The sequence below is a fragment of the Rattus rattus genome, chromosome 3 (genome assembly GCF_011064425.1).
Source record: "Rattus rattus isolate New Zealand chromosome 3, Rrattus_CSIRO_v1, whole genome shotgun sequence".
Classification (NCBI taxonomy): Eukaryota; Metazoa; Chordata; class Mammalia; order Rodentia; family Muridae; genus Rattus; species Rattus rattus.
This window is the reverse complement of record NC_046156.1, coordinates 65,392,133-65,419,452: the sequence shown is the minus strand read 5'-3', so window position 1 is coordinate 65,419,452 and position 27,320 is coordinate 65,392,133. Positions and strand designations below refer to the sequence as shown.

The following is a 27,320-nucleotide window of genomic DNA, read 5'->3' as shown; positions in this document are numbered from 1 at the left end:
CCCCCTCGATAGTTAAGTGCGCTGGAGCCCGCAGGCACTAAAAGCAGATTAGATCACCCGAGAATTACGCACTGTCGCTTTAAATGTCTGGGCGTCAACCGAGCCGGGTCAGGGGAAAGGAGGGGACCTGTCACAGGTAGAGGGAGCAGCGGAGCTCCCCAGGTAACCACGAGATTAGAGAACGCGATCTGGCATCGGAGCTTTGTCACACAGTAAGTGTAGAAGCTGGGGCCTTCCAAAACTCTCATCTCCCCAGAACTTATTTACCCTTAGACCCCTGCCAACTCTGGGGCTGGGGTGCTGAGGTTCCCCGCAGCCTCCTTCCATCCCGCAGGCGGAGGGATCTGGGCTCCACGCGCCGCGGTCGCGCGCCCCGGAGGGGTGGGGCGCAGGCCGAGGGCAAGGGGCGGGGCTGCGTCCCAGGCCTCCCAGCCAGGCCCCGCCCCCGCCCCGCGGGGGCCTCCCATTGGCCCCCTGCTTGTCCATCACTCTAGTCTTCCCCCCTCCCCTTCTATCTCGCAAGCTAGGCTGCGCTGTGCCTACGTCGGCCTCGAGTCTGGGGCTGGAGGAGTTGCCTTTGGAGCCCGAAAGGAGGAAGGAAGCAAAATATCAACAACCGTCGAGGCGGCTTGGGCGCTCGGCTGCGTCCCCGCCGCCCGCCGCCGCCGCCCCCGCGCGCACCAGGGGGTCCCGGCCCTGTGGCGCCGCCCAGGCCGCGTGGACGCGGCGCCTTCGCTGTTCCCCGTCCGAGCTGCGGCTTCGCGCAGCCGAGGATTCCGCGGACCGGGCCGAAGCTCCCGGCGCCGTGACACCCCGTTCCCCCACGGGCTGGTGAGTCACGACGCGCGTCGGCCCCTTTAAGAGCCCCTCCCCCACGCCGCGCGGCCGGGCGCAGGGTGGTCTGGAGCGCGAGGGGTGTACGGGCGCCCTGGCATAAGCGTCCCGGGCCGGGCGGGGCGGCGGAGGCTGTGGTGGTGCTGGGGTGTCTGCTGTGACAGCCGCGCCTGGTACCCGAGCCCCCGCCGCCTCGCGCCTTGGCGGGCGCAACGCACGTGGCTCCGGCCGCGATCTCGCGCCCGTGGGGACCCCCTTGATCGGGCGTGTCAGCAACGCCAGGTGGAGAACCCCTGGACAGTAGTTTGCAGCTGTTAACATCTGGCAGGACCTCTCCGGGCCTCCCTTGGTTGGTGCGGTGCGGGCCGAGTCAGTGCGAGTAGGGTTCGAGTGGTGAGGCTGGCCCAAGGGACTACGGTGTTCCTGGCCTCCCACCGCAGAGATGGGGCAGAGAGGCCTCCCAGAGATTCCATCGAGCCCTCGGGGTTCCCAGTGGCCCTGGACTACCCAGCTTGTCCTGAGTGCCAGTTCTGCCTACGACTGACTGGCGCACTGGGGCCAGGATAGGGGAGTACAGTGGGTGGATCCGGTACCCTTCCCTACCCGTGTGAGTTTCTTCTGAGGCCTAGCCGGTTAGCTGTGTGAGTGGTGGATCTTCCCCCTCCCCCTAGCCCTCAGTGGGTCTGAGCTGCCTGACTGTGGGAAGTTTGCCGTCTGGGACGGTGACCTTGGGCTGCTCTGGCCGAATCTCGGAGAGGAGCCTACTGAGTGCACTTGGCCTTGGGAGCTGTCCACCTTCTGTTCTCTCAGTATCCGCGGTAGGTATCCGCGGAGGGGAGCTTTGGTGAGGTACCTGTCAGTGTCCTCAGACAGTCAGCTTCTGGCCACTGGCCACCAAGCCCCAGTGCTCAGCCTGGCTGTCCCAGCTCCCATGGCCTTGCCTGTGAATGAATTTCCTTCCTGCGTCTTCCAGGATGGGGGTGGGGTGGGATGAATGTGGGAGTGGCTGAGAACCTTGTTATGTAGGGTGGTTGGGGAATTCTGGAGCTTCTGTAGGGCACTTTTCCCATATACCCCAGAAATGGACAGAGGCTTTGGGATCTCAGTGGTCATGGTCTTTGTTGTGACTCCTGTGCCCTTCATACATGTACCTTGTGTGTGACTGCTGCATGTACTTTTAGGGAGTCAGCAGCTTTCATTCATTCCCATACCTACCAAAGTGGTAGAGCATTTTACTTGAGATCACACTTCTATCAGACTTTGGTCCTCCCTCTCTCTGTCACATATTTCATGCAGGGACTCTTAAGTTAAGAATGAAGACATACAAGCCTTGCTCATGCAGGCCTGAGCTTAGAGAAGAAACAGGACCCAGCCAGAAAGTATGGGAAGCCTTGTGTTGGGGGATGGGCACAGGGCTTGTGCTGCCTCTGTTAAGCCCAGTGCCTGGAACAGGGTGTGGGGGACTTGGACAGGAGGCAGGTGCAGGTTGCCCATCCCCCTCTGTGTGGTGATATGGGGCTGGAGGGCCCCAGCTCCCTGCTCTGGCTCTCTGGCTTCTAGTGCACCTCATAGGCTGGGCGATGTGACAGGCTGGCTGGCTGCCGTTATATAATCTCTCTCCAGCAGGTTTTTTTTTTTTTTCTTTCTTCTCCTGGTCTTCCCTGGTGGTGTGTTGGGAAAGGTAGAGGGAGTCTCTCCATGTCTGGAGCTGGACCAGGGGACAGGGTTAAGCTCACTGAGGCCCCACTCTGACCCTGCTCTTGAAAGGGGCCTCTGCTGCAGCATCCTTGGCCCTTATGTCCTTGGCCTGGACCTCTGTCCGTCTTCCCAGCTTTGTCTTCTGTGCCAACTGAGTTTCCTGTCCTCCATGATTGCTCTGGCCTAGTGCAGGTCCTTGGGACACTTTGCCACCCACACTAGAGTTGAGTTGGTAGGCTGGCTTTTTTTTCTGTTGCCTCCACTTCTCTGTCCCCTACCTAGACAATTGTGTGGCCTACAGAAGAGCTGCAGGCGAGGGGGACACTATGGGTCACAAGTACAGTTGGTATTGTCCAGGTTCCCTAATGGGACTGATGATCTGAGGCAGGCCCAAGGCTGTTGGCAAAGGTCAGATCTAGGGCTGTGGATCTGTGGTGGTGGGCTCTCCCCACACCTTGAGACCTTGGCCAAGATTCTGTAGGTCCTCTGAAGCCAACTGGCCTGAGCAAATTATCTCCCTTTACAGGGAAGTGGGAAGGAGGAATGGTCGCACGCCGCACAGCCTCCGCATCGCTGTAATCACTGGTGGCTTTTATGAGGTAGTCATGGGGCCAGAGTCCAGCTAACCCTCGCTGTCCTCCTGTCCCAGTTTGGTGACTTACTCATTGGGGAGGGGGTGGCATTAGCTGCTAGAAGCTGTGCTAAAGATGCAGACATCTGGCTGTGTTGTGGCTAACATTGTCCTCTACACAGTTAAGAGAAGGCTGGATGAAGCTTGGATATCAGAACTTCCATTGAAACCAGGTTAGGGAAAAGATAACTCTTAACTTGGCCAGTAGAAAGAGGGAATCTCAGGCATTCTCCAGTGACTCTGCTAAAAAGGCTTTTGACCTATGGCCTAGTGGGCCGGTGCTATTTGGCTCCTGGAATATTTTCTCATCTCTCCCTGCCTAGGACAAAACATAATCTGAGGAGTTGTCCTGGAGCTGTGAGAATACTGTCCTCTGAGTCCCTTCCCCAGAAATCATTTTGAGGGTCTCTTGCAGGCCCAGCTGCACCTGGCAGTCTGCAGCAGGTCATGGGACACATGCGGGGAAGGTGTGCAGTGCACTCTTGGGGGTGTGACACCCACAGAGCAGCTGTTGCACTGTGGGGGTGGGGGCAGTGGTGGTAAAGATGATTAAAGGATTGGAGAGTGGGGGGTAGTGAGGGACTGGAGGCAGGAAGGCGAAAGGCTCACAGAACCCAGAGAGCCTGGGCTGGAAGCAGGGGCTGAGGTCAGAGCACAGATGGGCAGGCAGGGCCTGTCTGTGGAGAGCATGCTTTGTGAGTCAGGGAGCACTGGCTGACTTCCACCCTCCCTTGTTGCCTGTTCCCTGTTGCCACTGCCCCCCACCCTGGCCCGAGTCCTTGGGTAAGTTGTCCCTTCTCCCACCTCAGCCTCAGCCTTCCAGTATGCAGGAGCTCCTTTTTGGTGGTATTGGCGTCTGGGTGTTTAATGGAAGTCCTTTTTGGTGGCATAGGTTTGACGGTCCATGCTGTTGTCTGTCTCCGTCATCCATAAGTGAAGCTACTTATTTGGGTTTAGGATTTCAAAGCATTTCATACCTTTTTTCCCCTGGTGCAGGCCCAGGATACATGCCACCCTGCAGTACTGCTAGTATGACATGGATTGAGGCAGCTGACTGTGGCTGACAGCCCCTTCTGAGTAGGGTACTAGAGGGAGTGACCTGCCCCAAGCTCTGGCCTGTGGCAAGCCACACCCAGGCGGGACCATATTTACTCATTTAAACTTACCCTCCCGGGAGGCCCTGAGCTCTAGGCTTGGTCACTGACCTTGGCTTGGTGCCCCTGGCTGTTCTGGAGCCACTCCCCTAGCATTGGGCAGACAACATGCCACAGGGAAGGCGTGTCCTGCCTGTCCCTAGCTCTCCCCTCCAGCATCACCCATGCACACCCAGTTTAACAGGGTACATGGTTCAGACACAAAAGTGAGGACTTGGGGGAAACCTAGATCTGGGGGTACCATTTGTTGTCTCTGTGAAGATCCTAAGTTGGGCAGGGTTCTGTCTGCTACAGGTCTTTGGTATTGGAGAAACAGAAGCTGATAGCCTAAGGAGTTATTTAATGAAATCTATTGTGAGGGGTTGAGGGATCTTGTCAAAAAGAGATCTGATGCCAGGAGGTGGTGATACATGACTTTGATCGAAGTCTAGAGAGGCAGAGCAAGGTGGATCTCTGAGTTCAAGGCCAGCCTTGTCTGTAGAGCGAATTCCAGGACAGCTAGGGCTACACAGAGGAATAAAAAGAAAGAGGAAAGAAAAGGTATCTGTCTGCAGGAGCAGGAGGGAAGTTCTAGGCTGGGGCAGCACTCAGAGGTCTACAGTGTGTGTGTGTCTGTCTGTGTGTGTGTGTGTGTGTGTGTGACAATTTGAGGGTGCATTCTTTTGACTCCTGAGACTGTAATTCCTTCAGAGTTCCCCATCAACGGAAGAGGCCCCAAAGCAAAGATCTGGAGCAGGAGTCAGCAACACACAGAGGTCCCTAGACCAGCTGCTTGGGGCAGACGGGAAAGGGATTGAAGGTAACATGGGGGAGGGCAGCCTTATCTCCTTCCCAGCCCCTGCCTTTCCTAGAGAAAGTGGGGAGTGTCACAGACCCACCTTCCCTAGGATTTTTTTTTTTTTTTCTTTTTTCCGGAGCTGAGGACCGAACTCAGGGCCTTGCGCTTGCTAGGCAAGTGCTCTACCACTGAGCTAAATCCCCAACCCCCTTCCCTAGGATCTTTAGCCTAGACCAAAGGTGTGGAGGTAAGGAGTTGAGGGGGCTTTGAAGGGACCACCAGACTCTAGGATGGCATGGGAAACAAATGGTCTCCTTTCCGTGTCAAGCCTGCTGCCTCCTGTTCTTAAAGCTTGCCCTGCAGACATCCTAGGTCCCAGGTCAGGTCCTTTGCTATTCCTAGTGATATCCTCCTCCAGATTGGGTTTGAAGGCTGGGTGAATAGAGACAAAGACAAAAGGTTCAGGGGGGTGGAGATGGGGGAAGATGGCAAGGGAATGGACTTCTTTTCTGCGATCTTCTTGTTACAGTGGATGGGATGGTAGAGAAGGGGCTGTGAGCAAGCGAGCTAGAGGGCTGACCTGCCACCTTCTCTGCCAGGTACTATAGGCAAGGGTGGCGCATCCTGAAGAGGGTGCTTCTTGTTCTGTCTCTCCCCTTGACATCTGCACCCCTCTCTTTTTGCCCCCCACACCTGCCTGCCTCTTGGCAAACTCCCCTTGTATGGTCCCCATGACAGGCTTTGGCTGGGCATGGGGTGGGAACAGGTGTCCTGGCCCAGCTGTTACTACCCTTCTCCCCCACCTGTCAGCCTGCAGTTGGGGGCGGGAGCTAAGGCTAAAGGAAATCTTCACCTGTTCCCAGGGGTGGGCCTTGCTTGTGAGAGCTCCTGAAAGCTTCCTCTCTGAGGAAGGCCATGGCGCAGACAACAGTCATTGCTGACAAAGTCAGGGTCCCTGCTGTGTTCTGATAAACAGTGAACCCCGTTTGATGAAGGTATGTTTTGATGAGAGTGTGTTTGCCCAAGGGTGCTCAGGATCCTCTGGGTTAGGTACCCATCCTCACCTTGCGTCTTTCCTGAAAGCAGCAAGCTAATCCCCATAAGAGCCACCTTGCCACCTTTTGCCTAGGGCTTAGAAACCAAGCCACTGTCCAAGGCCCCTTTAAACCCTTGGTACTCCTTGAGGTCACAATACCAGGAGGATTTGCCTTCCCTGATTGGATTGGCCTCTTTCTGGCCTGGCCTGTCTGACAGTGCCCTTCAGACTGCACTGCCTCTCATTCCCCATGCCAGAAGTCCAGCAATTAGGGCTCAGCTCTTGGTCTGTTCTTTGAGCAAAAAGAGGGCCCTAGGAAAGAATCTTGCTGAAGTTCTCTAGCCAACTCTGTGGCCCAAGTCATGCTCAGGTCTCCCTGCCCTTCTCACGCCCGTGGGAAGCTCCTCAGCTCCTCACAGCACCCCCTGCACAGCAGCAGGCAGCCGTAACCCAGCACAGGAGCATGCTCATCCCAACAGCCTGTCCAGATGAGCTGTCCTCAAGGCTCCAGCTGCAACTTTCCTTCTGCCTCCTGAGACCCCCAGGGGGAAGTAGGGTAGGGAGGTGGAAGGTGACACACCAACGGCCCAACTGCCCCACCTCTCCTCAACTAAGGCATCCAGTGGCCAAGATCCCCATATGCTATTCTTGTTTAGATGGCTGAAGTGGACTTAAGATTGCCATGGCAGGATTGGCTGTGAGAGAAGGATGGTAGTTAGATACTAGAAAGGACTTCCCAGGGGTTGGGGATTTAGCTCAGTGGTAGAGCGCTTGCCTAGGAAGCGCAAGGCCCTGGGTTCGGTCCCCAGCTCAAAAAAAAAAAAAAAAAAAAAAAAAAAAAAAAAAAAGAAAGGACTTCCCAGAGTAGGTAGACTGCTGGGCCTCAGTTCAGAGAGTGTGGCTGTAACTGGACAGATGGAGGTACTCAAGGGGCTGGTTGTCTGCCAGCATCCATGGTAGGAACAAGCACCTTCATGACTCCCATGTGTCCTGGTCTTGGTTGGTTAGCTTATGACAGGTGAGCTTGAGCCCCAGAGTCTGCTATGGGTATAGGACTCAGTCTTTAAAGTCTTGTCTGAAATGTAATTCGTGTCCACTGTGCTGCATTCTTGAGAGCGCCACACAGTGGTGCAGGATAGGAGTGGCCTGCTGCTGCCTTCTCTCTGAGGCTTTGAGATGGACTGTGTGTCACTGATCCTTTCCCTAGACAGGAATGAAGGGCCTACAGAATGGGAGCCCTAGGCTACATCCCTGGGCTGTTTGTGAATTGAGGGTTTCTTTCTTTCTGGCACAGAAAATGGAACCAGTCCTGAGGTCCTGAGGGCCATTGGACAGCCTACACTCTGGAATGGGAAGTTGAATTTGGAAGAATAAGGGTGGAGACACTATGCAAATGACCATGCAAATTAGCATCAGTGAGTCAGGCTACTTGGCCTGTTAGGCAGAGCTAAAGCAAAGCACAAGCTTGGATTTCAAAAATGGGTCACACTAGTGACAGTGACCTTGGGCCTAACCAAGGCCAGGGCCTTTAGAGGCCCCAAATTCTGGGTCCCATTAGTATATGGGAGGACCTTGATAACTGAACTTTTGCCAGGACCTCCTGTGTTCCACCTGCCACTGTCCCCAACAGAGTGGCCCTGAGCCAACTCTCCCTCATCTACTAGGGGTGACAGTTCAGAAAACTTCCTGGTTAGGCTCCATGTCAGCCTCCACGGTGCCTTTCCTCACCAGCTGAAGGGAGCCTAGACTGGCACTTCTCAACTACATGGCTGACTTTTCTTCCAGGGAGCCTCACCATTCTGCCCCTCTGTTTTGGGGGGTGGGGCCTCATTGCAGCAGTACCTTGATTTGGGCACACATCTTAGTACAGGCCAGAAAAGCCCAGCCCAGACCCTGCAAGTCCTTTCTTCATGGCCTGACCTCACTCACTGCTTCACTACCAGGATGCAGTCTTCAGTAGCCCCTAATGGTTCCTTAGGCCCAGCGGGGTGGCTCTGGGAACTTTATTGTGGGTGGGAGGAACTTTAGCTGGGTGGAGGAGGCCTTTGGGGAGCCTCAAGGACTCAACTGCTACCAGGGGAGTGAGAGCTAGACTGCAGGAAGGACAGGGAGTGGGACAGGGAGGGGAAACAGCCCCCCTTGGAGAAAACAGGATAACACTTTCCCAGGAGATTTGCTAGGCAGGAGAGGTGGGAAGCCGAGGGCGTTGGAGTATGAGAGAATTGCCCGATGGAGGCTAGGGAGGGCTCCCAGGCCTCCTGGGCCCTCCTCAAGTCAATTTCTGTTTTTACAGGCCACAGTGCCTGAGACCACCCCGCCCAAGCCCTGTTTTCCTGGACTGCCCCCCACCCCCAAGCCCGCCCTCAGGTCTCCTGTTGGTGAGTTAAAATTAGCTCACTGCCCAGGCTAAAAATAGCCCCTGCCCAGCCCCAAGCTGCTGTCTGGGGGAGGGGATGGTGGGACTTGGTGGGAACCAGGGGTTTTGGTTGTCAGCCTAACAGAACTTAGGCTTGGGCCTGTGCTTTTGGATGATGATGGGAACTTTGAAGAAGAGAGGACCTGAACACACCCCACCCCACCCCCGGAGCAGGCTGCTGGGGCACCCCTAGGCTGCTCAGCCCAGCCGCTGTCCCAGTCTTGTGCCTTTGCCTCACTGGCCCCTTTCTGTCTTCTTCCTCTGTCTGTGCATCTGTCCCCACCTTGCCTACGCCTCCTCCCACTAGCAAGCAGGCTGCCCGACTGTGGGGGTGACAGGTGGATTGGATTGTCGCCCCCTCCCCCAGCGCCTGCTGCTTATTTCATGCCCTGCAGCCCTACCAGGGAGAGGGTGGAGGAGGGTGACAGCTGTCTTCAGTGCAGCCTGCCTTCCCGAGTTCCAGCCTGAGGCCCCCCAGCGGCCTAGAAGGGAGGGGGAGCTCCTAATGAGCACAGTTCCCTCCTTGTCTCCCACTCCCTTCTAGAAGAGCTCAGGGCTTGGCCTTTATGGCCTCTGCTCTGTTGGAGCCTGCTGGTATAGGGCTCCAGAGTCTGATGCATGCAGCTTTTTAGAGCCTCAGGATACAGTGTTTGGGGCAGAAAGGTGTGAGGGAGCAGAAAATGGCTAAAGAGTAGAGGGAAGATGGAGACTGCTGGGGAAGGGAGCTTCCTTCCTGGTCTTTCTGCAATGGCTACAGGACCTGTCTTGACCTCACTCCCATCTCCACCCAGGCCCTTCACACAGGAACTGTGACGGCTCATTCTGAAACCCCAGAGTGGTTTGAGTATTGCTCAGGTACCAGGAGGTGTGACATCAGGGAGCCAGCCTAGTCTCCATGGCCGCCATGCAGCACCCCTTCACTTTTCACTTGCCCTTCTTTTGCATATAAACAGTGCCAGTTGCTATGGGATCCCAGATCCCAGACTTCTCTGCCCCCATGGCCACCCTGCTGTTGGCTCTCCTTTCTGCTGCTGTTGTCACAGCCTGCTGGTAATACCACCCTGCCCAGCTAGAACCTGCTGAGGGGCACTGCTGTGATACATCTGTGGCTGTAAGGTCAGGATGGGAAGGCGCCTGGGGCCTGGCACCTCAGCGTGATTGCCCAGGGCTGCAGACTAGAGGCAGAACAACAGCCCAACCAGTGCACACCGTTAATTCCAGCACTCAAGAGGCAGAGGCAGGGGGATCTATGAGTTCGAGGTCAGCCCTGATCTACAGACTGAGTTCCAGGACAACTGGGGCTCCACAGAGAAACTGTGTGGGAGAAAGGGGGAGAGAGAAGAAGAGCAGCAGCCCAAAGAGCAGCGCTGCAGAAAGAGGGGTAGTTAGGTTAGGCCGCAGCGAAGCCTGCATCTGGAGAGCAGATGTCCAGGCTTCTGGCCCCTAGTGGTTAGTTAGGTTGTTGAACAGAAGACTAATTAAGCAGGTCCAGGTGTTCATTAAAACTTCCCAATAAGAGTAGGGAAATTTGGGCAGGATAGCTCCACACCTTGAGTGGGGTCAGTCTAGGGTACTTTGTGACCATCTCAGCCCAGACACCATTCTTCCATAACAGAGATTGAGTTCATATTTTTGCCCCAGAGCTTCCAAAGAGTCCAAAGCAATAGGGAATGGACAGCAGAGTGGAAAGAGCCTGCTTTGTAAGAGAACTGTGGTTAGCTAGGAAAAGGGACTGGCCAAGGCAGGGTCTGTCCTCTTGCAGGGTAATTCTGGCAGAGGAAGAGTAGCAGTGAGGGAGACCCTGGGAGGCATGGGGTTATAAATGGCTGAGCTAGTCAGGGAGTCAGGGTTGTTGAGGCTTGGCCTCTTAGACAGGTTCCCTCTGATAAAGGATACTTACTATATCTCTCTGGCTTCCTTGCCTTCTCAGCCATGATCTCTCTTATATCCTAGCTCCCCCAGCATGCGGCAGGGATGGGGGGGGCAGTGTAGGAGATCAGCCAGGGAGCTGGTTGCCAGGCGACAGTTGCCTAAGCAACCCCATCCTCTCCATCTCCATGTGCTCAGGGCTGCTCCTTAGAAGACTTAGAGTCTCACCCTTTGCACCAGTAGAGCTGAGTGTAGGGAGGGATGAGGGTGAGGGTGGCAGGGTTGGTTGGAGAGTCGGTGATGTCTGAGCTGATAGGCTTTGAGGGCAGCTGGTAGAAGGTTCTAACTCCACAGAGAACAGCAGGACAGACAGAGATTAGACTGCAGGAAGGACTTCTACAGGCTCATAATATTTTCTTTGTACGGGCAATAGTATAGTAAAAAGACAGATTCAAGTTCCTGCTTCATGAAGCTTCAACCTTAGTGAACCAGGCACAGAAGAGAATCACAATTGATAATGTTAGAGTGTTGGGTTAGCTTTTCAGTAAACTGAAAACACTAGGACAGTTCACTCTTAACTTGCCTGAGGAGACAGCACCGGCCATAAGCAGGCAGAGAGGTTCTGTCTTCAAGAATCTGTTCATGGTCTGGGTGGTGGATGGGGGTGCTGGTGCTGGTGCTGGTGCTGCACACCTTTAATCTCAGCACTTGGGAGACAGAGGCAGGTCTGTGAACTCTAAGTTCAATGTCAACCTGATATGCAGAGTGATTTCCAGGTCAACCAGGGCTACACAGAGAAACTCTGCTCCAAAAAACAAAGAAAAACAAACAAACAAATAAAGAGTCTGTTCATGGTCTGAAGGTGGAGAGCAGGAAACAAGAAAGGGACAAGAAGGAAGACAACCACCTGGCCAGTGGGGAGTCAGGGCACCCTGCATTGTGGGTCAAGATTGGAGTTTGAGGCCTGGAGAGATGGCTCAGCGGTTAAGAGCACTGACTGCTCTTCGAGAGCTCCTGAGTTCAATTCCCAGCAACCACATGGTGGCTCACAACCATCTGTAATGAGATCCGATGCCCTTTTCTGGTGTGTCTGAAGACAGTTACAGTGTACTCATATATAATAAATAAATCTTTTTTAAAAAAAGATTGGAGTTTGAGGCTGAGCCAGAGAAACCCACCTAAAGAGGCCAATTTACCATAGCCCTTGCCCCAGTGTGCCCTTCTCCAACCCCCAGCCCAAGGAGGGCAGTTGTGGGTAGCTCTGAGACTTAGGGTAAAGCTGGAAGTCCTGGGTGGAGCCCCTACAGTGCATTGGACAAGGATTTGGGTCACAGGCCCAGAGAGAAACTAGAACTTGTTTGAGCCACACAGGGCTAGGACGTGGGGCGTGGCCAGAGGAAGGCCAGGAACTATGGAGCTCCTCAGATACCAGAACAAGAGGAGAGATGCTGGTTCCCTCTGTTGGTTACCTTCTATACATGTAGACAAATTACTCTTTCTTCAGGGCAAGGAGCTGAGATGCTCTCTGTAGATGCTTAGGCTGAGTGGAAGCTAGACAAGCCCGAGGGGAAGTTCTGTGATCTGTGATGAGCTTAAGCAGGTCCAGACCTTCCCTTCCCCACGCCATCATAGTCAGGTATCCAGTGAACTAACCACTCCACTTCCTCTGTAACCGTCAGGCCTTGTGGAATGGACTAGAAAGGCAGAGGAACTCTCGCCTCCTCGCCTATGTGTCTGTTCACCATGTACGTGCAGAGTCTGGAGACTGGAAGGTGACATCAGACCCCCTGGAACTGGAGTTACAGATAGTTGTAACTCTCCAAATGGATGCTAGGAACTGAACCCAGGTCCTCTACAAGACAGCAAGGGCTCTTAAATGCTGAGCCAGCTCTTCCGTTTCCTGTTACCCTCTTTGCATATCCCTCCACTCCCTATCTACTTACTTATTTATCCCATTTAATTATTATTTTTATGGGTTTTATTTGTGTTTTGTTTTCTTTCTGGGGTTTGTTTTGTCAAGGCTGGGTGGGGTCTTACTATGTAGACCAGGCTGGCCTCAACTTACTCTGCCTCTCAAGCATTGGAATTAAAAACCTTAGCTACCACACCCACCTCCTTTCCCACAGTCTTTGTCAGTTAGGCTGCTTGCCTGTAGCAGAGCTTAAACAGTGCAAAAGAATTTACAGCCTGCAGCACTGACTCTCTGACCCTTTTCAGAAACACTTACCTGAATGGGGGTAAATTCCGCAATGGATCATTTACCTAGGGAGTGTGAAACTTTAGCTTCCATACTTGGCACTGCAATAATTAGAGAAAAAAGCCAGACTTTGTGTAGACCTGTGACCATAGCTTATTGGGAGGTTGAAGCAAGAGGATCACAAGTTGAAGGCCAGCCTGGGAAACTTAACAAGACCTTAGCTCACAAAATAAAAATGGGGGTTGAGGATGCAGCTAGGCAGAGCACCTTCCAGGCATGCACAGGACTACTGGGTTGAGTCCCCAGTGTAAGGTGCTCTGGGAAATACACTTGCTGCCCTCTGGCCTAAAGCAGCTTGTCTGTTTCTAAGTGGCAGAACACCCTTCAAACAGAACTGTTCTTGGCCTGAGCAAATGAAGTGCACTAATGTCCAGAAGCTATGACTAGGGTGTGCATTCTGTAATTCCACATTCCACTGTCCCCAGACTGACAACCTGGACTGGATGCCAGGTACCAATATATGCATCCAGCATCCTCTCTCTGCTTGTTGCCTGTAGTTTGGGAAGGCATTAGCTCAGTATCTTCTCACTTTGTCTCCAACATAGGAGCCTCCACTGGTACAGGCTGTGGTAGTGGTAGGGGGTTGGGAGTGTACAGCACACAGTACAGACAAGCTTCCTAAAGAACAGGGTATGGGTGCTCTCCAAGAAGCAGACCCTCAGAGCCCTATATCTTCTGCATGACCTAAAGCCCAAGGACAGCAGTGACTTGGGGAATCAACCTAGACCAAGCCCTGGTTCCAGTGGGAGCCCAGTTTGTACCTGGTATGGGAAGGGGGGCATTTTCTCTATAGCCAATATTGTTGTAATTTGGGGATGGGGCAGAGATGCCACCAGTCTCTCACAGGCTGTAATAGCCTGGCCCACATCCCAAACAAGGCTGGGGGTTGGGGGTCTAACAGTCCTCTTATGACCCCTCCTAGGAGGCTGTGCATAGGTGTTCTACAGACCATGAACTGAACACTAGTCCCAGACATTCATGAGCACAGTGTGAGGCTCCTGATCACCACCCAGCAGCCCCTTCCTCTCTGGCACTAAGGACCCCCGGAGAAGATGGGGAGGAAAAAGATTCAGATCCAGCGAATCACTGATGAACGGAACCGCCAGGTGAGGAGGTCCCAGGGCCCTTGTGGTAGGCGAGCAAGGACAGAGAGCCAACTCTGACACCCATGACCAGTTGTAAAAGAGAGGTTTCTTGGAAACCCAGGGACTCAGTGATGGTTCCAATAGAGGGTGGGTCCAAGCAGAGAGAGGAGCACTTTGTGTACCTCTTTGGCTTGCTGGCCTGAGATGGGCCAGGGCCCCACACCATTGCCACACCTATAGCTTCCTCATCTCAGCAAAGAGTTCTCCCCCTCCTCAACTGGGAGGTATGCTGCTCTTCTCAGCCCACTGTACACAGAGACGTGGCCTCCTTTCTTGGCTGAGGCTGGCTCTGGTGCTATTTTGTTCCTTTCTAGACCATGGATTTCCATCAGCCATGGCTGAGTCACCATGAGTGTAGAACTCTAGGGAGGAGGCTATGTCTATGGGCAGGGGGACTCTTATCAGACCTGGCCACCCACTACTCTCCTGCAGGTGACATTCACCAAGCGGAAGTTTGGGCTGATGAAGAAGGCCTACGAACTGAGTGTGCTGTGCGACTGTGAGATCGCGCTCATCATCTTCAACCACTCCAACAAGCTGTTTCAGTACGCCAGCACCGACATGGACAAGGTGCTGCTCAAGTACACGGAGTACAACGAGCCGCATGAGAGCCGCACCAATGCTGACATCATTGAGGTGCGCGCCTGGGCCCACCTCTGCTCATGTGTAAACCTCTCTTTTCTCCTGAACCCAGGGTCCAAGGAAGGAGGGGCCTGACAGCAAAGGCATGAGTCCTGTAGCCAGCACCAGGCCTCAGCTCAACTCAGGCATGTGGTCTACCAGGTCTGAGGAGCATCCTGCTGTCTTGTGCTTCGGGCTCCTCCTTCCTTCATTCTGTGATACTCCTGGTATCTCCCTCTTTGTTCCCGTCTCTCAGTTCTGTTCCTTTGTGGGTTTGTGTGGCTCTTGTCTTGTTTCAGGGTCAAGATGTGAAATGTTGAAGGATATGAGCTTTGGGATGAATCTCTGGCCTTTTCTTGCCATGTGACCTTAGGCAGGTGGTCTGGCTTCTCTTGGCTGTGGTAACTCCACAGATGGAGCAATACTGGCTTAAAGAAGTGTTCTGTGAGCAAAGAGATGACCTAATTCATGCTTCTCACTTCAGGTTGCCAACTTGGGGTGCAGAGGTTAACAACACTGGCTCTCTTCCAGTGGACCTGAGTTCAATTCCCAGCACCCACATGGCAGCTCATGAACGCCCGTTACTCTAGTTCCAGGGGTGGAGTCCACCCTCTTCTGACCCTGTAGGCACCAGGCATTCATGTGGTACACATACATGCAGGCAAAACATATATACATGAGATAAAGCTTTTTGTTTTTGTTTTTTTTAAATCCAGACAGTGATGGCACACACCTTTGATCCCAGCACTCTGTGAGTTCAAGGCCAGCCTGATCTACAGAGCAAGTTCCAGAATAGCCAGGGCCACACAGAGAAACCCTGTCTTGGGGGAAAAAAACTACACAATAAATAAAATTAAAATGAAGCAAAGGCTGGCAAAATAACTTATTAGGTAAAGGCACTTGTTGCCAAGCCTGATGACCTGAGTTTAATTCTCAGGAACCCTGTGGTGGAGGAGGAACCAACTCCTGCAGGTTGTCCTCTCACTTACCACACACACACACACACACACACACACACACACACACACACACACACACACACACACACACGGACGGACAGACAGATAGATAGATAGACAGATAAATGTGATTTGATTAAAGACAGAGAGATAGACAGATAAATGTGATTTGAATAAAAACAAACCAAAACAAGTCAGGTATCTTTGGCGTTCTGAGTGAGCACAGGGAGCTTGGGTCTGGGGTAGTATAAGGCAAAAAGCTCAGTGAGTGAGTGAGGCAGGTCCTTTGTACTTCTGTGTCCTTTCCTGTCTCCGTTCAGTTTCTCTCACCTAAGTAGAACCTAGGGTTTGCACGGGCAGAGTCCCCACCCCCAAACAAACTTTCTAGGGAGCTGGCTGAACCTGGCTTCTCCCTAGACAGCTGTGGAGCATGCCTGCCCCAGGGAACACTGTAGGGACGGGAGGATGGCTCTGGGGGGGGGATTTGGGGAGGAGCTTGGAGGAGGCAGGAGGACCATTGCTGGCTGGCTGACTGAATGGTGCGGTTGCAGACCCTGAGGAAGAAGGGTTTCAACGGCTGTGACAGCCCAGAGCCGGATGGGGAGGACTCACTGGAGCAGAGCCCCCTGCTGGAGGACAAGTACCGGCGGGCCAGTGAGGAGCTGGATGGGCTCTTCAGGCGCTATGGGGTGAGCCCTCCTCACCTTTTCTCTGGCCCCCTTCCGGCCCCTCCCCCAGGCGCTGCACAAGAAGCACAGGGAATGTGAGAGCCCCGAGGTGGACGAGGCGTTTGCCCTGACCCCCCAGACGGAGGAGAAGTATAAAAAGATAGACGAGGAGTTTGATAAGATGATGCAGAGTTATAGACTGGCCGTGAGTAGTCATGGAGGACAGCCTCCTGTGCTGCATGGTGTGGCTTCACCCAGCCCTGCCCGGCCTCGGCTGCCTCTGGTGGATGTGCTATGCTGAGCCATCCTTGAGCTGGTACTGACCACTGAGGAACTCCTGGCCTTGGTCTTGATAACCCCCTTCTTGCATAAACTAGAGAGACCTGCAGTGTCCTCTCACTAGCAGACAATGCAGGTGCTGTGAGTCTCCAGAAAGGGAGAGGAACTGTTCTTTGTCCCATTATTTTGGGGGACCCCCCTTGGGGTGCTTTGGCACCTCTGCTTCAGTCACTCAGCTTTGTGTAAAGGAAGCAGAACTGCTAAAGGGATGGCAGAGAGGTGGGCTTGAGCTGCTCCCAAAGCAGGCCAGATGGTGATGGCCACCTAGTGAAGCCATATCCTCGGTAATATGCAAGTTTGGGTCTGTCCCCAGGGCACTAACTTGCTCCCAGTGTGTCCTGCCTGGCTGAGGACTAACCCACCTCCACTGGGGGTATCCGATCCCATCTGCAGTGGACAGAGCCTGGCTCTCTCGCCTTGGATCAGAGCTGTAGCAAGGTGCTCTCACCTTTCTGATGGGAGGTAGGCAGGGCTACCAAAGGGCTGAAGGCAGGGAGCCCAAGCTTCTGGCCTTTGGAGATATAGTTCAGGAACCAAAGAACTCTTGTGTCTACCCTCTCAGGCAAAAATGGGTCGAGGGGGAGAGATTCACCTGGTGTGACACTACCCTCCATCTTTCTGTCTAGTCATCTGTTCCGGCCCCCAATTTTGCCATGCCTGTCACAGTGCCCGTGTCCAATCAGAGCTCCATGCAGTTCAGCAATCCAAGTAGCTCTCTGGTCACTCCTTCCCTGGTGACATCATCCCTTACGGACCCACGGCTCCTGTCCCCCCAGCAGCCAGCACTACAGAGAAACAGTGTTTCTCCAGGCCTGCCCCAGCGGCCTGCTAGTGCAGGTAAGTGGGCTGGAGGGGAGTCACTGAAGTGGAAGTTGTGTGTTGAAGGGGCTCTGGGCTTCTATTTTCAATGGCGGGTCTTCCCTTTGCAGCATTTCTGCATGTGTAGGACTCTTGAAGGGAAATGGCCTAGGACTCCTCAGAGCCCCCTCTTCTTGTCCAGTCCCCAAGACAAAGCTCATGGTAGCTCTGCTTTTCTCCCAGGAGCCATGCTGGGTGGAGACCTCAACAGTGCTAATGGAGCCTGCCCCAGCCCCGTTGGTGAGTGTAGCTGCCTCCATAGGGTGGCTCAGACCAGGGACCTAATGGAAAGGGAGGAGGATGACAGGGCCAAAGCAGGATGCATCAGAGGACTTTAGCCCACCAAACCCCCTCTTGTTTTCTTTTTCTAGAGACAGGTCTTACTATGTAGCCTTGCTGGTCTGGAACTTGCTATATAGACTAAGATGCCCTCAAACTCATAGAATCCACCTGCCTCTGCCTTCTGAGTGCTGGGATCAAAGGCATGCACCACCATGCCTGGCCATGGTCCAGCATTTTCAGATTAAAATGGGTCATCTTGTTGGGATCAGGACTTGTCTAGACAAATGGTAGGCATTCAAACACCACTTGTACACAGAGGCCCCATGCTCCTATGGAGTCACCATACAGATGTGTACCTGTAGGCCTACATACTGGAGTCATAGGAAGAAACTACCATTGCCCAGACACTTGTAGCCGCTCTTGAGCTATGCTGGTGTCTGACTAGTGACCTCCTTTTAATGTCACCATTGACGTCACCCTGTCATTCTTGCCATTCCCAGAGTGATCTTGGAGTTGGGATAGAAACAGCAACACACTGTGAGGATAACCATGTGCTCTTAGGGGACAGAGAAAGGTGGAATTTAGGGATCACCCACATTCCTAAACCTCAGGCTCTCTCAGCTCAGTCTCGGCCAGTACTTCCCATGTCCTGTCCTGGTCATTATGGATGGGCCCTGTGTGAGGTCAGTGGGCGTGAGGGCACTGTAGCAGTGGCTGTGCACTAGAGTCACAAAACTGTTGACTAAAGGCATAACCCTTCTCTCCAGGCCTTGCTCACACAGCCCTAGAGCCCAGCATTGGGCTCTCTGTGAGATGCCCTGGGTGGTTGTGGAAAAGTCTTCACAGCTCTCAGCTAATGTCATGCTTCCTCTAGTGTCATGTGCCCAGAACTGACAAAATGTCCATCCTGTGCCCCTCACAGGGCTGATGTGAACATGTATGATACTGTGTGTGGAAGACCTGTACATGGCAGAGTGCAGAGCAAATGTAAAAGTTGTGATGCCTTTTTCACCGGCTCTAGTTATAATAGTGACCATATTGTCAGCCCCAGTGCCAGCAACACCATTACCAGCAGTCAGTGCCCTTTCCCCATGGTGTCAGGCAACTTGTCTTGTGCTGATCAAAAGCACAGAGTTTTAGCTCCTGACAAGGAAACAATCTAAATGGTTGGCTGGCTCTGGTAATCTGGCTCCTAAATGAAGACCAGATCATAGCCGGCCACCTTGTCCCACTCCTGTCATTGTGTGTCCTCTATGAAACAGATGGAGGTGTCTGAGCACCAGGCATGGGGAAAAAGCATGGCTGCAGGGCTCTCTTAAGTGCCCGGGGCTGGCAGAGGCAGTGGTTGTTTGTCATTTCTACCTCTGGTCCCATCGCTGTGGCTTAGAGACTGACTTTATGTCAAGTGATTGGGGACCAAGGCTTTAGGCAATGTCAGACAGTTCAGCATCCATGTAGAGCCTCACCAGGCCTCTGGGAGCCTACAGGTGGCAGATATGCTGTCTGGGGCAGCTGGCAGGTATGGGGGCGGGCTGGCATTGTTGGTTCCTCATCTCACTTCTCCAGGGAATGGCTACGTCAGTGCCCGGGCTTCCCCCGGCCTCCTCCCTGTGGCCAATGGCAACGGCCTAAACAAGGTCATCCCTGCCAAGTCTCCACCCCCACCCACCCACAACACCCAGCTTGGAGCCCCCAGCCGCAAGCCTGATCTGCGGGTCATCACTTCCCAGGGAGGCAAAGGGTTAATGCATCATTTGGTGAGTGGGTTTCTGGGCTTTGGCAGGGGCTGGGAGGTGGGAAGAAAAGCAAGAAAATGAAGGTTAGTAGCAGGTAGGACTTTTGAGAGAGAGACAGCATGACTTTGAACACTTTCTTCCCTGAGGGTCTTTGGACCACAGCAGTGCTGACCAGAGGGCAGTATAAATGAACAGGAGATAGGAGAAAAGGCTCTGTATTAGAGAAGATGATAGAAGGAACCCACACTGTACCATGAGAATAAGCACTGGATGATGATATCTGGCTGGTGGAGGCCAGGATGCAGCATTTTATGGCTATCAGATAGAATAGATGTCCTTTTGGGCCAGAAAGAACATTCTGCTCTTAGGCAGATAGGGGAATGGGGTGGCCGCATGGGAAGGGCAGGAGCCATAGCCTGAACCATCCTTTTGGTTTTATTTCTGCTCCCAGACTGAGGACCATTTAGATCTGGTAAGTGTGGCTGAGATGTTAAAAGTGTCTTTGAGTTCCAGCTTTGCCTAATGTTATTCCGTCTGCAGCATGAGTTTGTGTACCTGCCTTCTCCCTGTGTGTTTAATGTGTGGTTGTTACCAGGAGCTGTGCATAGAGCTGAGTGGGGTACTAAGGTGAACGGATAAGGGGAGGGCTGGACATGGCATGCACGTGTCATCTGCGTGTGCACGGATGTCTGTATCATCACACTTGTTCAGATACCAATACGTGTATGCATGTGGAAAAGAGCATGAGACTATCCTCAGGCCTTAGAGGCCTCAGACAGATGCCTGAATTAAGCTCTTAGTTTCCATTGGCCTCCTGACCCCACACAACATTGGAACCCAAGAAAGACACAAATCCAATCCTTAGAAGAAAATCTAGGTAAGTCTGAGGCCTAAGGCAGTCAGTACTGCAGTTGTCCTTGCCTGCCTGTTCACTCACCTCCTACCCTGAGCCCATCTCACAGACACTTAGAGACATGCACATCCCCTCCTGTGCTTACACTCAGCAGCAGCCAGGAAAGAGGAGGGTGCTTCCTCCCCAGCTTGCTGACAGGAGGCCAGAAAGGCTGGAAAAGGCAAGCAGGCTTTGGCGGCCAACACACCGGCAGTTTCGGCCCCAGCGTGGAGTTGGATAAACAAGTGACTCAGCAGCAGATGGAGCTGACAGCCCTACACACGTGTGTGCATACATGCAATCACATGCCACCCCAGATCCTACGTTTCATTCCCAGATGCCAGTAGACATCTCTTGAGGCCTCTGCTACTGTAATGGGTAGAGATACTTCACTGGTCTTAGCCCAAAAGAGACCATATCTCTTCCTCTGTCCCTCCACCCAGGTACCAGGGCAGTGTTCACATTAAGCTACAGGCTGCCCCCACACCTTCCTGTCTGTATGGGTGCAGATGCAAGTGAATCTGTGTGTGCATGTTTTTCTCTGTGAGTCTTGAGGATTCCAAACACACGAACTGTGTTTGTGAGTCTGCGGGCTTCCATGCTATGATCCCTCCCCTTGGGATTCAGGGACCTAGTTCAGATACAGTACTGTTGACCACCTTGAGGCAGCCCTCCCATTTGCCATCTTTTGACAGACAGTTTTCTCCTACAGAACAATGCCCAGCGCCTTGGGGTCTCCCAGTCTACCCACTCGCTCACCACCCCAGTGGTTTCCGTGGCAACACCAAGTTTACTCAGCCAGGGCCTCCCCTTCTCCTCCATGCCCACTGCCTACAACACAGGTGAGTGTTCATGTAACTTGCTGCATTGTGCACGTGTGCATAGGGCAGGGGGTGACCAGAGACGGTCACTGGATGCTCCTTCCAATCTGAGGTAGGTCCTTCACTAATTAGTGTTGTAATAATTAGTAGATCAAACAAATAAAAACAGAATCCTGGGCTGGGGGGTGTGGTTCAATTGGTAAAGAAAGGGTTTACCTCACAGGCATGAAGCCTTATGCCCAGTTGCTCGCACTATTTATAAGCCAGATGTGGTAGCACTTGTCTGTAATCTGAGCACCCAGGACGTGGAAACCAGAGAATCAGAAGTTCATCATCACCCTCAACTACACAGGGAATTAAGTCCAGCTCAGTTACTTGAGGCATTGTCTGAAACAACAAAACATGCTCAAAAGAGGGCTCAGCAGTTAGGAGAACTTGCTGCTCTTCCGAGAGTCCAAGTTCAGTGCCCAACACCCACACTGGGTTACTCACTACTTGTAATTCCAGCTCTAGGAGATCCAACATCCTCTTCCAGCCTCTTATGGTACCTGACCATATGATGTGGCATACATACAAACATATACACATATAAACTTTTAAAAAAGTTTATAAACAGAAATAACAAAGTTCTTGATTTGAACTTCGGATGAAACAAGTTCTTTTTCAGTCTTAAATGTATCCCCAAGGCATTATTTGTGCTGAAGTATATCCCAAAGACATACTTTCTTTTAATGCATTGTTAATATAAAATTTACTTTTAACCAGGTTATCTTTTATTTTTAACATAGGTCCTTGTGGAAGAGTAGCTCCTATCCAGTGTGAGGGGGACAGGTCAGAGGTAACCTGAGTAGATGATTCAGGCATACCAGGCTCATAGAGTCCTGGTTTGGGGACTGGGGAAGGGAACATGGTCAGTGCAGCGAAGCTTCCTGGAGGATGCAGAGTGGATTTGCTAGTGTCCTGAGCAGAGATGGCTCAGTGCAGCAGTGAGTGGGAGGCAGGATAAGCCTGGTGATGGTTGATGGCTGGATAGGTCTAAAGGTGACAGTTACCTGGGGACATGGCAAAGGCCTCTGGGTAGAACTGTGAGACATATAGTGCAAGCTGGCATGGCTCTGTCAGCCTCTCACACCTTCCAGAACAGAGTGTGATGCCCACAGCCAGCCATCCTTGGCTGCATTCAGGCTGCTGTGTCTGGCCAGGAAGGACTCTCTAGTAGGGAGATGCTTTGTTACCTGGCCTCAAAGCTTTCATGTGGCAGTAAGCTCTGTCTCAATAAGGAGGCATTCCTCATCCCTTTCCCACTTTCATTACTGATCCTCACACTTGAGTGGCCAGTGTTCAGGTTGTTCTATGGTGAGAGCAAACTAGAGCAGAGACCCCACTCTTGTACCTCTGCAAGTCCTTTTTGATCAGAAGCATGTTAAGGTACAGACCCCACCTCTGCCCTCTTCCTAGCAGCAGGAGATAGCCTGAGTAGCAGACAGCAGCCTGCTTTGTGCCTCTGCAGGGACCAAGATATCAATGACTCTGGGCAGATTTGCCTGCTCGAATGTCTCTGACCCCAGTTCCTTGGGTGCCTCACATGCATACCCACTGCCAGGTTACTGATTTTGAGGCTGGGAAGGGGCTGACTGCTTTAGAAGTGGCAGCCTGTGGGCCTAGTTCAGGGAACATAAGTAAGAGGGAGATGAGGCTCCCCCAGCCTGTTACCCACTCCCAAGACAAGGAAAAAACCAACTTCCTGAGTCTAATGGGAAAGTAGGCTGAACACAGCTCAGATCTCCTCAGAAGCTTTGTTTGGGAATCCTACCATGGTGACTACCTGCACTTCCCCCATTCAGTCTTGGGAAGCAGGAGGGAAGTTAGTTTATCTCAGCTCTCTTTTGGACTACTGTGTCTCTAGGATGTGCAAGCAAGCTTTGGCCCCGAGAAAGCTCCAGTTCCTGTTGCTACAGGAGTAGCTGAGGAGACTTCTATCAGCAGCAGACATTTGCGGGTACCACATCTGATGTGGGCCAAGCTCCAGTAGGTGCTAGGTGATTTACTATGGTGATATCCTGCTCCAGAGGACATGGGCCTGGCTTTTGTGGACACTACCTCTAGAGATCTGTCTGTGGTGACGAGAGCAGCTTAAAGAGGTAGCCAGATGGCCTGAAGGTTGATCTCTTGGTCCTTAGGAAATAAGCTCCCCAGTAGATAGAGCTAATGTGCTGGGGTTAGGCAGGACTAAGAGTTGGGTTCTGATTTCTCCTTGAGGTCCTTAGGTAATGCCCTGGCCTATTCTGGGCCTGATTTTGTTTGTATAGTAAGCATTGAATATAATTAGTCCTAGAGGCCACATTTTGCATTTATACTGGTTTTTAAAATGAGTAAGGGGGGGGGGTGGCTAGAGAGTTGGTTCGGTGGTTAAGAGCACTGGCTATTCTTCCAGAGGACCCAGGTTCAACTCCAAACACTCACTAGTGGCTCACAACTATTTGTAACTTTAGTTTCAGGGGATCTGACACCCTCACACAGATACATGCCGGCAAAATACCAATGCACATAAAGTAAACTTTTAAAAATTTCTAGGTGGAAAAAGACTTTAAAGAAATAAATAGGTAAATAAATAAATAAATAGGTAACTGGCATTGACCTAAAGTAAGTGGAGTGGGCTGTGGTGCAGGTAAGATCAGTGGTGAGTGTGCTCAGCAAGTGTAGGACTGCCTTCCATGCCCAGCACTGCAGAAATAGAATTAAATAAAGGAACATGGCATCAGGGCTCCCATGGGTGCTGCCACTAGCCTAGCCTTTCCTGTGAGCAGGCAGCTCCTCAGACCTGAGGCTACATCTGTCTCATGTGAGCAGTGGTGCTTGGTAAGTCTTGGATTGTTCACCAGGAGCCTGATGATGTTGCTGTCCTACATGGCTTTTCCACACTTGCTTCTCCTTGGTGGCTGTGCTGAGGTGCGTCTGCTCTAGACAGTCAGCACTTGTCTAGGATCTCGGCCTGTGAGTGGAGGTTGCCAAGAATCTGTCCTCATAGCTTCAGCATTGAATGCTGCAGAGGTCAAACCATCTTCCTGCACAAACAGGGCTAGAGCAAGTGACCTTGGATTCACAGTGGAACATAGGTTGGGTGACTGGACAGTACATATCTTTCTAGCATGTCCTCCCACTGTGTACACATCTTTATGGCTCTTGGGAAGGCATTTCTAAATACCTGAAACAGAGAAAACAGCAAGAGGCATCCTGGAGCTATATAAATAGCAAGTGAGGGACTTGTTGAGGGGCAGAGGTCAAAGTGTCTTAACAGTGCTGCAGACATCACAGTGCCTTAATAGTGTAGACGTCACAATATCTTTAGATCAGTGCTTAGACGGGAAGTGTCCCAAGTCCCCAGGAAACTTGGCCATTTGGCCCTAGCTTAGGCCCTAAATGAGACCCCTTTCTGCCTCAGGGCCATGAAAACTGGGTGTCAGACCCATTTCCTCTGTGTCTCTTTGGGAGCTTAAGCCCTGGTTAGGGAGAGTCAAGGTATGTGGGGCCAAGACAGAAGCGAGAGTGTTTGGGGCCTCTGTGCTTTCTGGTCTCAGTATCCTGGAGTTCTCAGAGCTCCCTGCTGCCTCTCCCCGGCCTGGAGCTGGGCGGGTGAAGAGACTGCAGTGGATCGATACTGGGCCTTCTCCATTTCCCTTGCCCATTTCTTTTTTGTAACTGCCCTTATGAAAGCAATACTTAGGCATGATTGATTTTTAAAACTGATGATGTCTTAAAAACCACTTGTCCTTTACCCTGTTTAAAAAGCATGCCTGTGACCATCAGGCTTGTCTCCTGTCATTTCCTGAAGTCTCCACTCTTCACGTCTGTGCTTAGACACCACCTGCCCCCCAGAAGGGCTGGGGGGTGCTTCCACCCAGGCTCCTTCCTCTCTCTTCCTGCAGATTACCAGCTGCCCAGTGCAGAGCTTTCCTCCTTACCAGCCTTCAGCTCACCTGCAGGGCTGGCACTAGGCAACGTCACCGCCTGGCAGCAGCCCCAGCAGCCCCAGCAGCCACAACCGCCACAACCGCCACAGTCACAGCCACAGCCACCACAGCCACAGCCACAGCAGCCACCTCAGCAACAGCCCCACTTGGTCCCTGTTTCTCTCAGCAACCTCATGTGAGTCTTTGGGAGGCTTTCCATGGGGACGGTGGGGAGTGAGGGACAGAAGGTCTCCTTGGAGTTGTGTATGTGTTTAGTAAGTGGCAGTCGTGAGCCCTCTACCCAGCCAGCAGAGCTGAGGGTGTAGGCTTTAGAAGATGGATGGACAGTGTGGTGTGGACAGATTGCAGCTAACACTCATTTCTCTTCTTTCCCTTTGACATGCGTCTCCCTCTCTCCCAACTCCCCACTTTCATTCTGTTGTGTTTCCCTGTCTGCTGACTTCTTCTTGCTATTTGTTACTGTCCCTGTGTCCCTGAACTCCAGCCCTGGCAGCCCCTTGCCCCATGTGGGTGCTGCTCTCACTGTCACTACCCACCCCCACATCAGCATCAAGTCAGAACCAGTGTCCCCAAGTCGTGAACGCAGCCCTGCACCTCCTCCACCAGCTGTGTTCCCAGCTGCCCGCCCTGAGCCTGGCGAAGGTCTCAGCAGCCCAGCTGGAGGATCCTATGAGACCGGGGACCGGGATGATGGACGGGGGGACTTTGGGCCCACACTAGGCCTGCTGCGCCCAGCCCCAGAGCCTGAGGCTGAGGGCTCAGCTGTGAAGAGGATGCGGCTGGATACTTGGGTACTGTAACATTGCCCTTCTGTCTGCCGGTGTCTGCGTCACCCAGGGATGCCCCACATGCACATGCCTGTTTTCTTTCCCACCTGAGGCCTTGTGGCCAGGCATTTCTTTTGGGTCAGTACTCACAGCCCTCGACCCCCTCCTTGCAGCATTGTTCCCTGCTCAGTGACCTCCAGCTAGCCTCACCCTAGAGTGTGACCCCTGGGGAGAGGGGTGGGTGCATCCTATAGGCCACACTGCCCCTCACACCACCTTCTCCATCTCCTTTCTTCACAGACATTAAAGTGATGGTTCCCACTCCCATCTCTCAGCCTCCCTGATGAAGAGTTGACAATCTCACCGCCCACCCCTCCCTGTCCTGGGCTCCTCCCGCTCGACCCCACTTCCTTTCTTCTGCTCCATGTCCTGTTGATGGTTACATTTGTGTATAATTATATTATTATTATTATTGTTATTATTATTATATTTTTAAATTCGAATTCTCGCTTTAGAGAGAGGGATGCTCTTGCCCCTTTCTTGCCCCCACCATTTTCATTGATGGGGGACTCTCTTTATTGCGGGAAAGGGGGGACACTTTGCACGTTGTACACATATGCTGCAGGAAGGGGGGAGGCGGTAGGCCTTGGAGAAGGACAGGTGCCGAGCCCTGCATGTGGAGCCCTCCCATCCCATTCCCAGATAGACGTAAAGAACCAAAAACTACCCAACAACAAAACCCAGACAGTGGACTGAAACCCAAAGCTGGCTTGATGAGGGGCTTGTGTCTCGGGATATAGGAGGAGGTGGAGTTTCTGCTTCTGGGCGGTTCATGGCTAATACCTATCCTGGTCCCTTCAGCTTCCTGCATACATACCGCACTCGCTGATCCTGTGTGCTACACCCCAAGATCTGGGTGATAGAAAGGCTGCCTAGGATTCTGAGGCCAGGGCAAGGGCTTGAGGTAGGAATCTCTAGAAGAAACTGTGGAGAGGGACAGCTGTAGAAAGAGAGCTGAGAGGACAGAAGGACTGGGTGTGATGACTTGGGACCCTACCCCCCAGCTTTTCCTTTAAGATGTACAGTGCAATAGCGCCCCATCCTTCAGCCTGCCCCAGCTCTAAAGAAAGCTGGCCATGTCCTGGGAGAGTTGGGAGATGACCTTAAGTGAAGTGGCTCCAGGTGGGCCAGAGTCATCCTGGGGCACTGAAGTCAGGAGGCCTGTCAGGGGCTTTGTGTACCTGTGTCCGGAGAGTACACACTAGGCACATGGCATGGTCTGTGGAGCTAGAGGCTCCTGTAGGTGAGGCCCCTAGCCCTTCCCCAGGCCTCTGAGCTCCTGCCCCTGTCCCACCTCCCAGCTCTCTTTATGCCCCTTGTCTCGCTACCTCCTGTCCCTACACCTCCAGGCCACATCCCATACCTGCCCTCTTGCTACTGTAATTGTAAATAGAGACCTTTCAAATGTTAGTGGTGTAACAGTCCAGGAAACTGTTGTGTTTGTTGTTGTTGTATTGATATGAAATGAGATTCTATTTTTGTCAAAGTATATTGTAATAATAATGACTCAAATGGCCCGTCCTGTACA

The 27,320-nt window shown here is 52.7% G+C and overlaps 1 protein-coding gene across 5 annotated transcripts; it reads left to right on the top strand.

Moving 5' to 3' along the window:
* Nucleotides 1–103: 103 nt before the first annotated feature.
* Nucleotides 104–27,320, top strand: Mef2d (myocyte enhancer factor 2D). 5 transcript variants are annotated; one of them, XM_032898104.1, is made up of 13 exons: nt 104–212; nt 528–831; nt 13,596–13,779; nt 14,251–14,454; nt 15,950–16,087; nt 17,032–17,242; nt 17,447–17,503; nt 19,112–19,302; nt 19,733–19,753; nt 20,886–21,015; nt 24,921–25,140; nt 25,450–25,756; nt 26,033–27,320. In XM_032898104.1, the coding sequence occupies exons 3-13, from the start codon at nt 13,726–13,728 to the stop codon at nt 26,042–26,044; spliced, it is 1,545 nt and encodes a 514-aa protein (XP_032753995.1). In that variant the 5' UTR covers nt 104–212; nt 528–831; nt 13,596–13,725; the 3' UTR covers nt 26,045–27,320. The 5 variants fall into 5 exon arrangements, 4 of the variants coding, with proteins under 4 accessions (XP_032753995.1, XP_032753994.1, XP_032753998.1 ...); XR_004387358.1 differs by having other exon boundaries at nt 105–212; nt 524–831; nt 25,450–25,870; XM_032898103.1 differs by having other exon boundaries at nt 106–212; nt 524–831.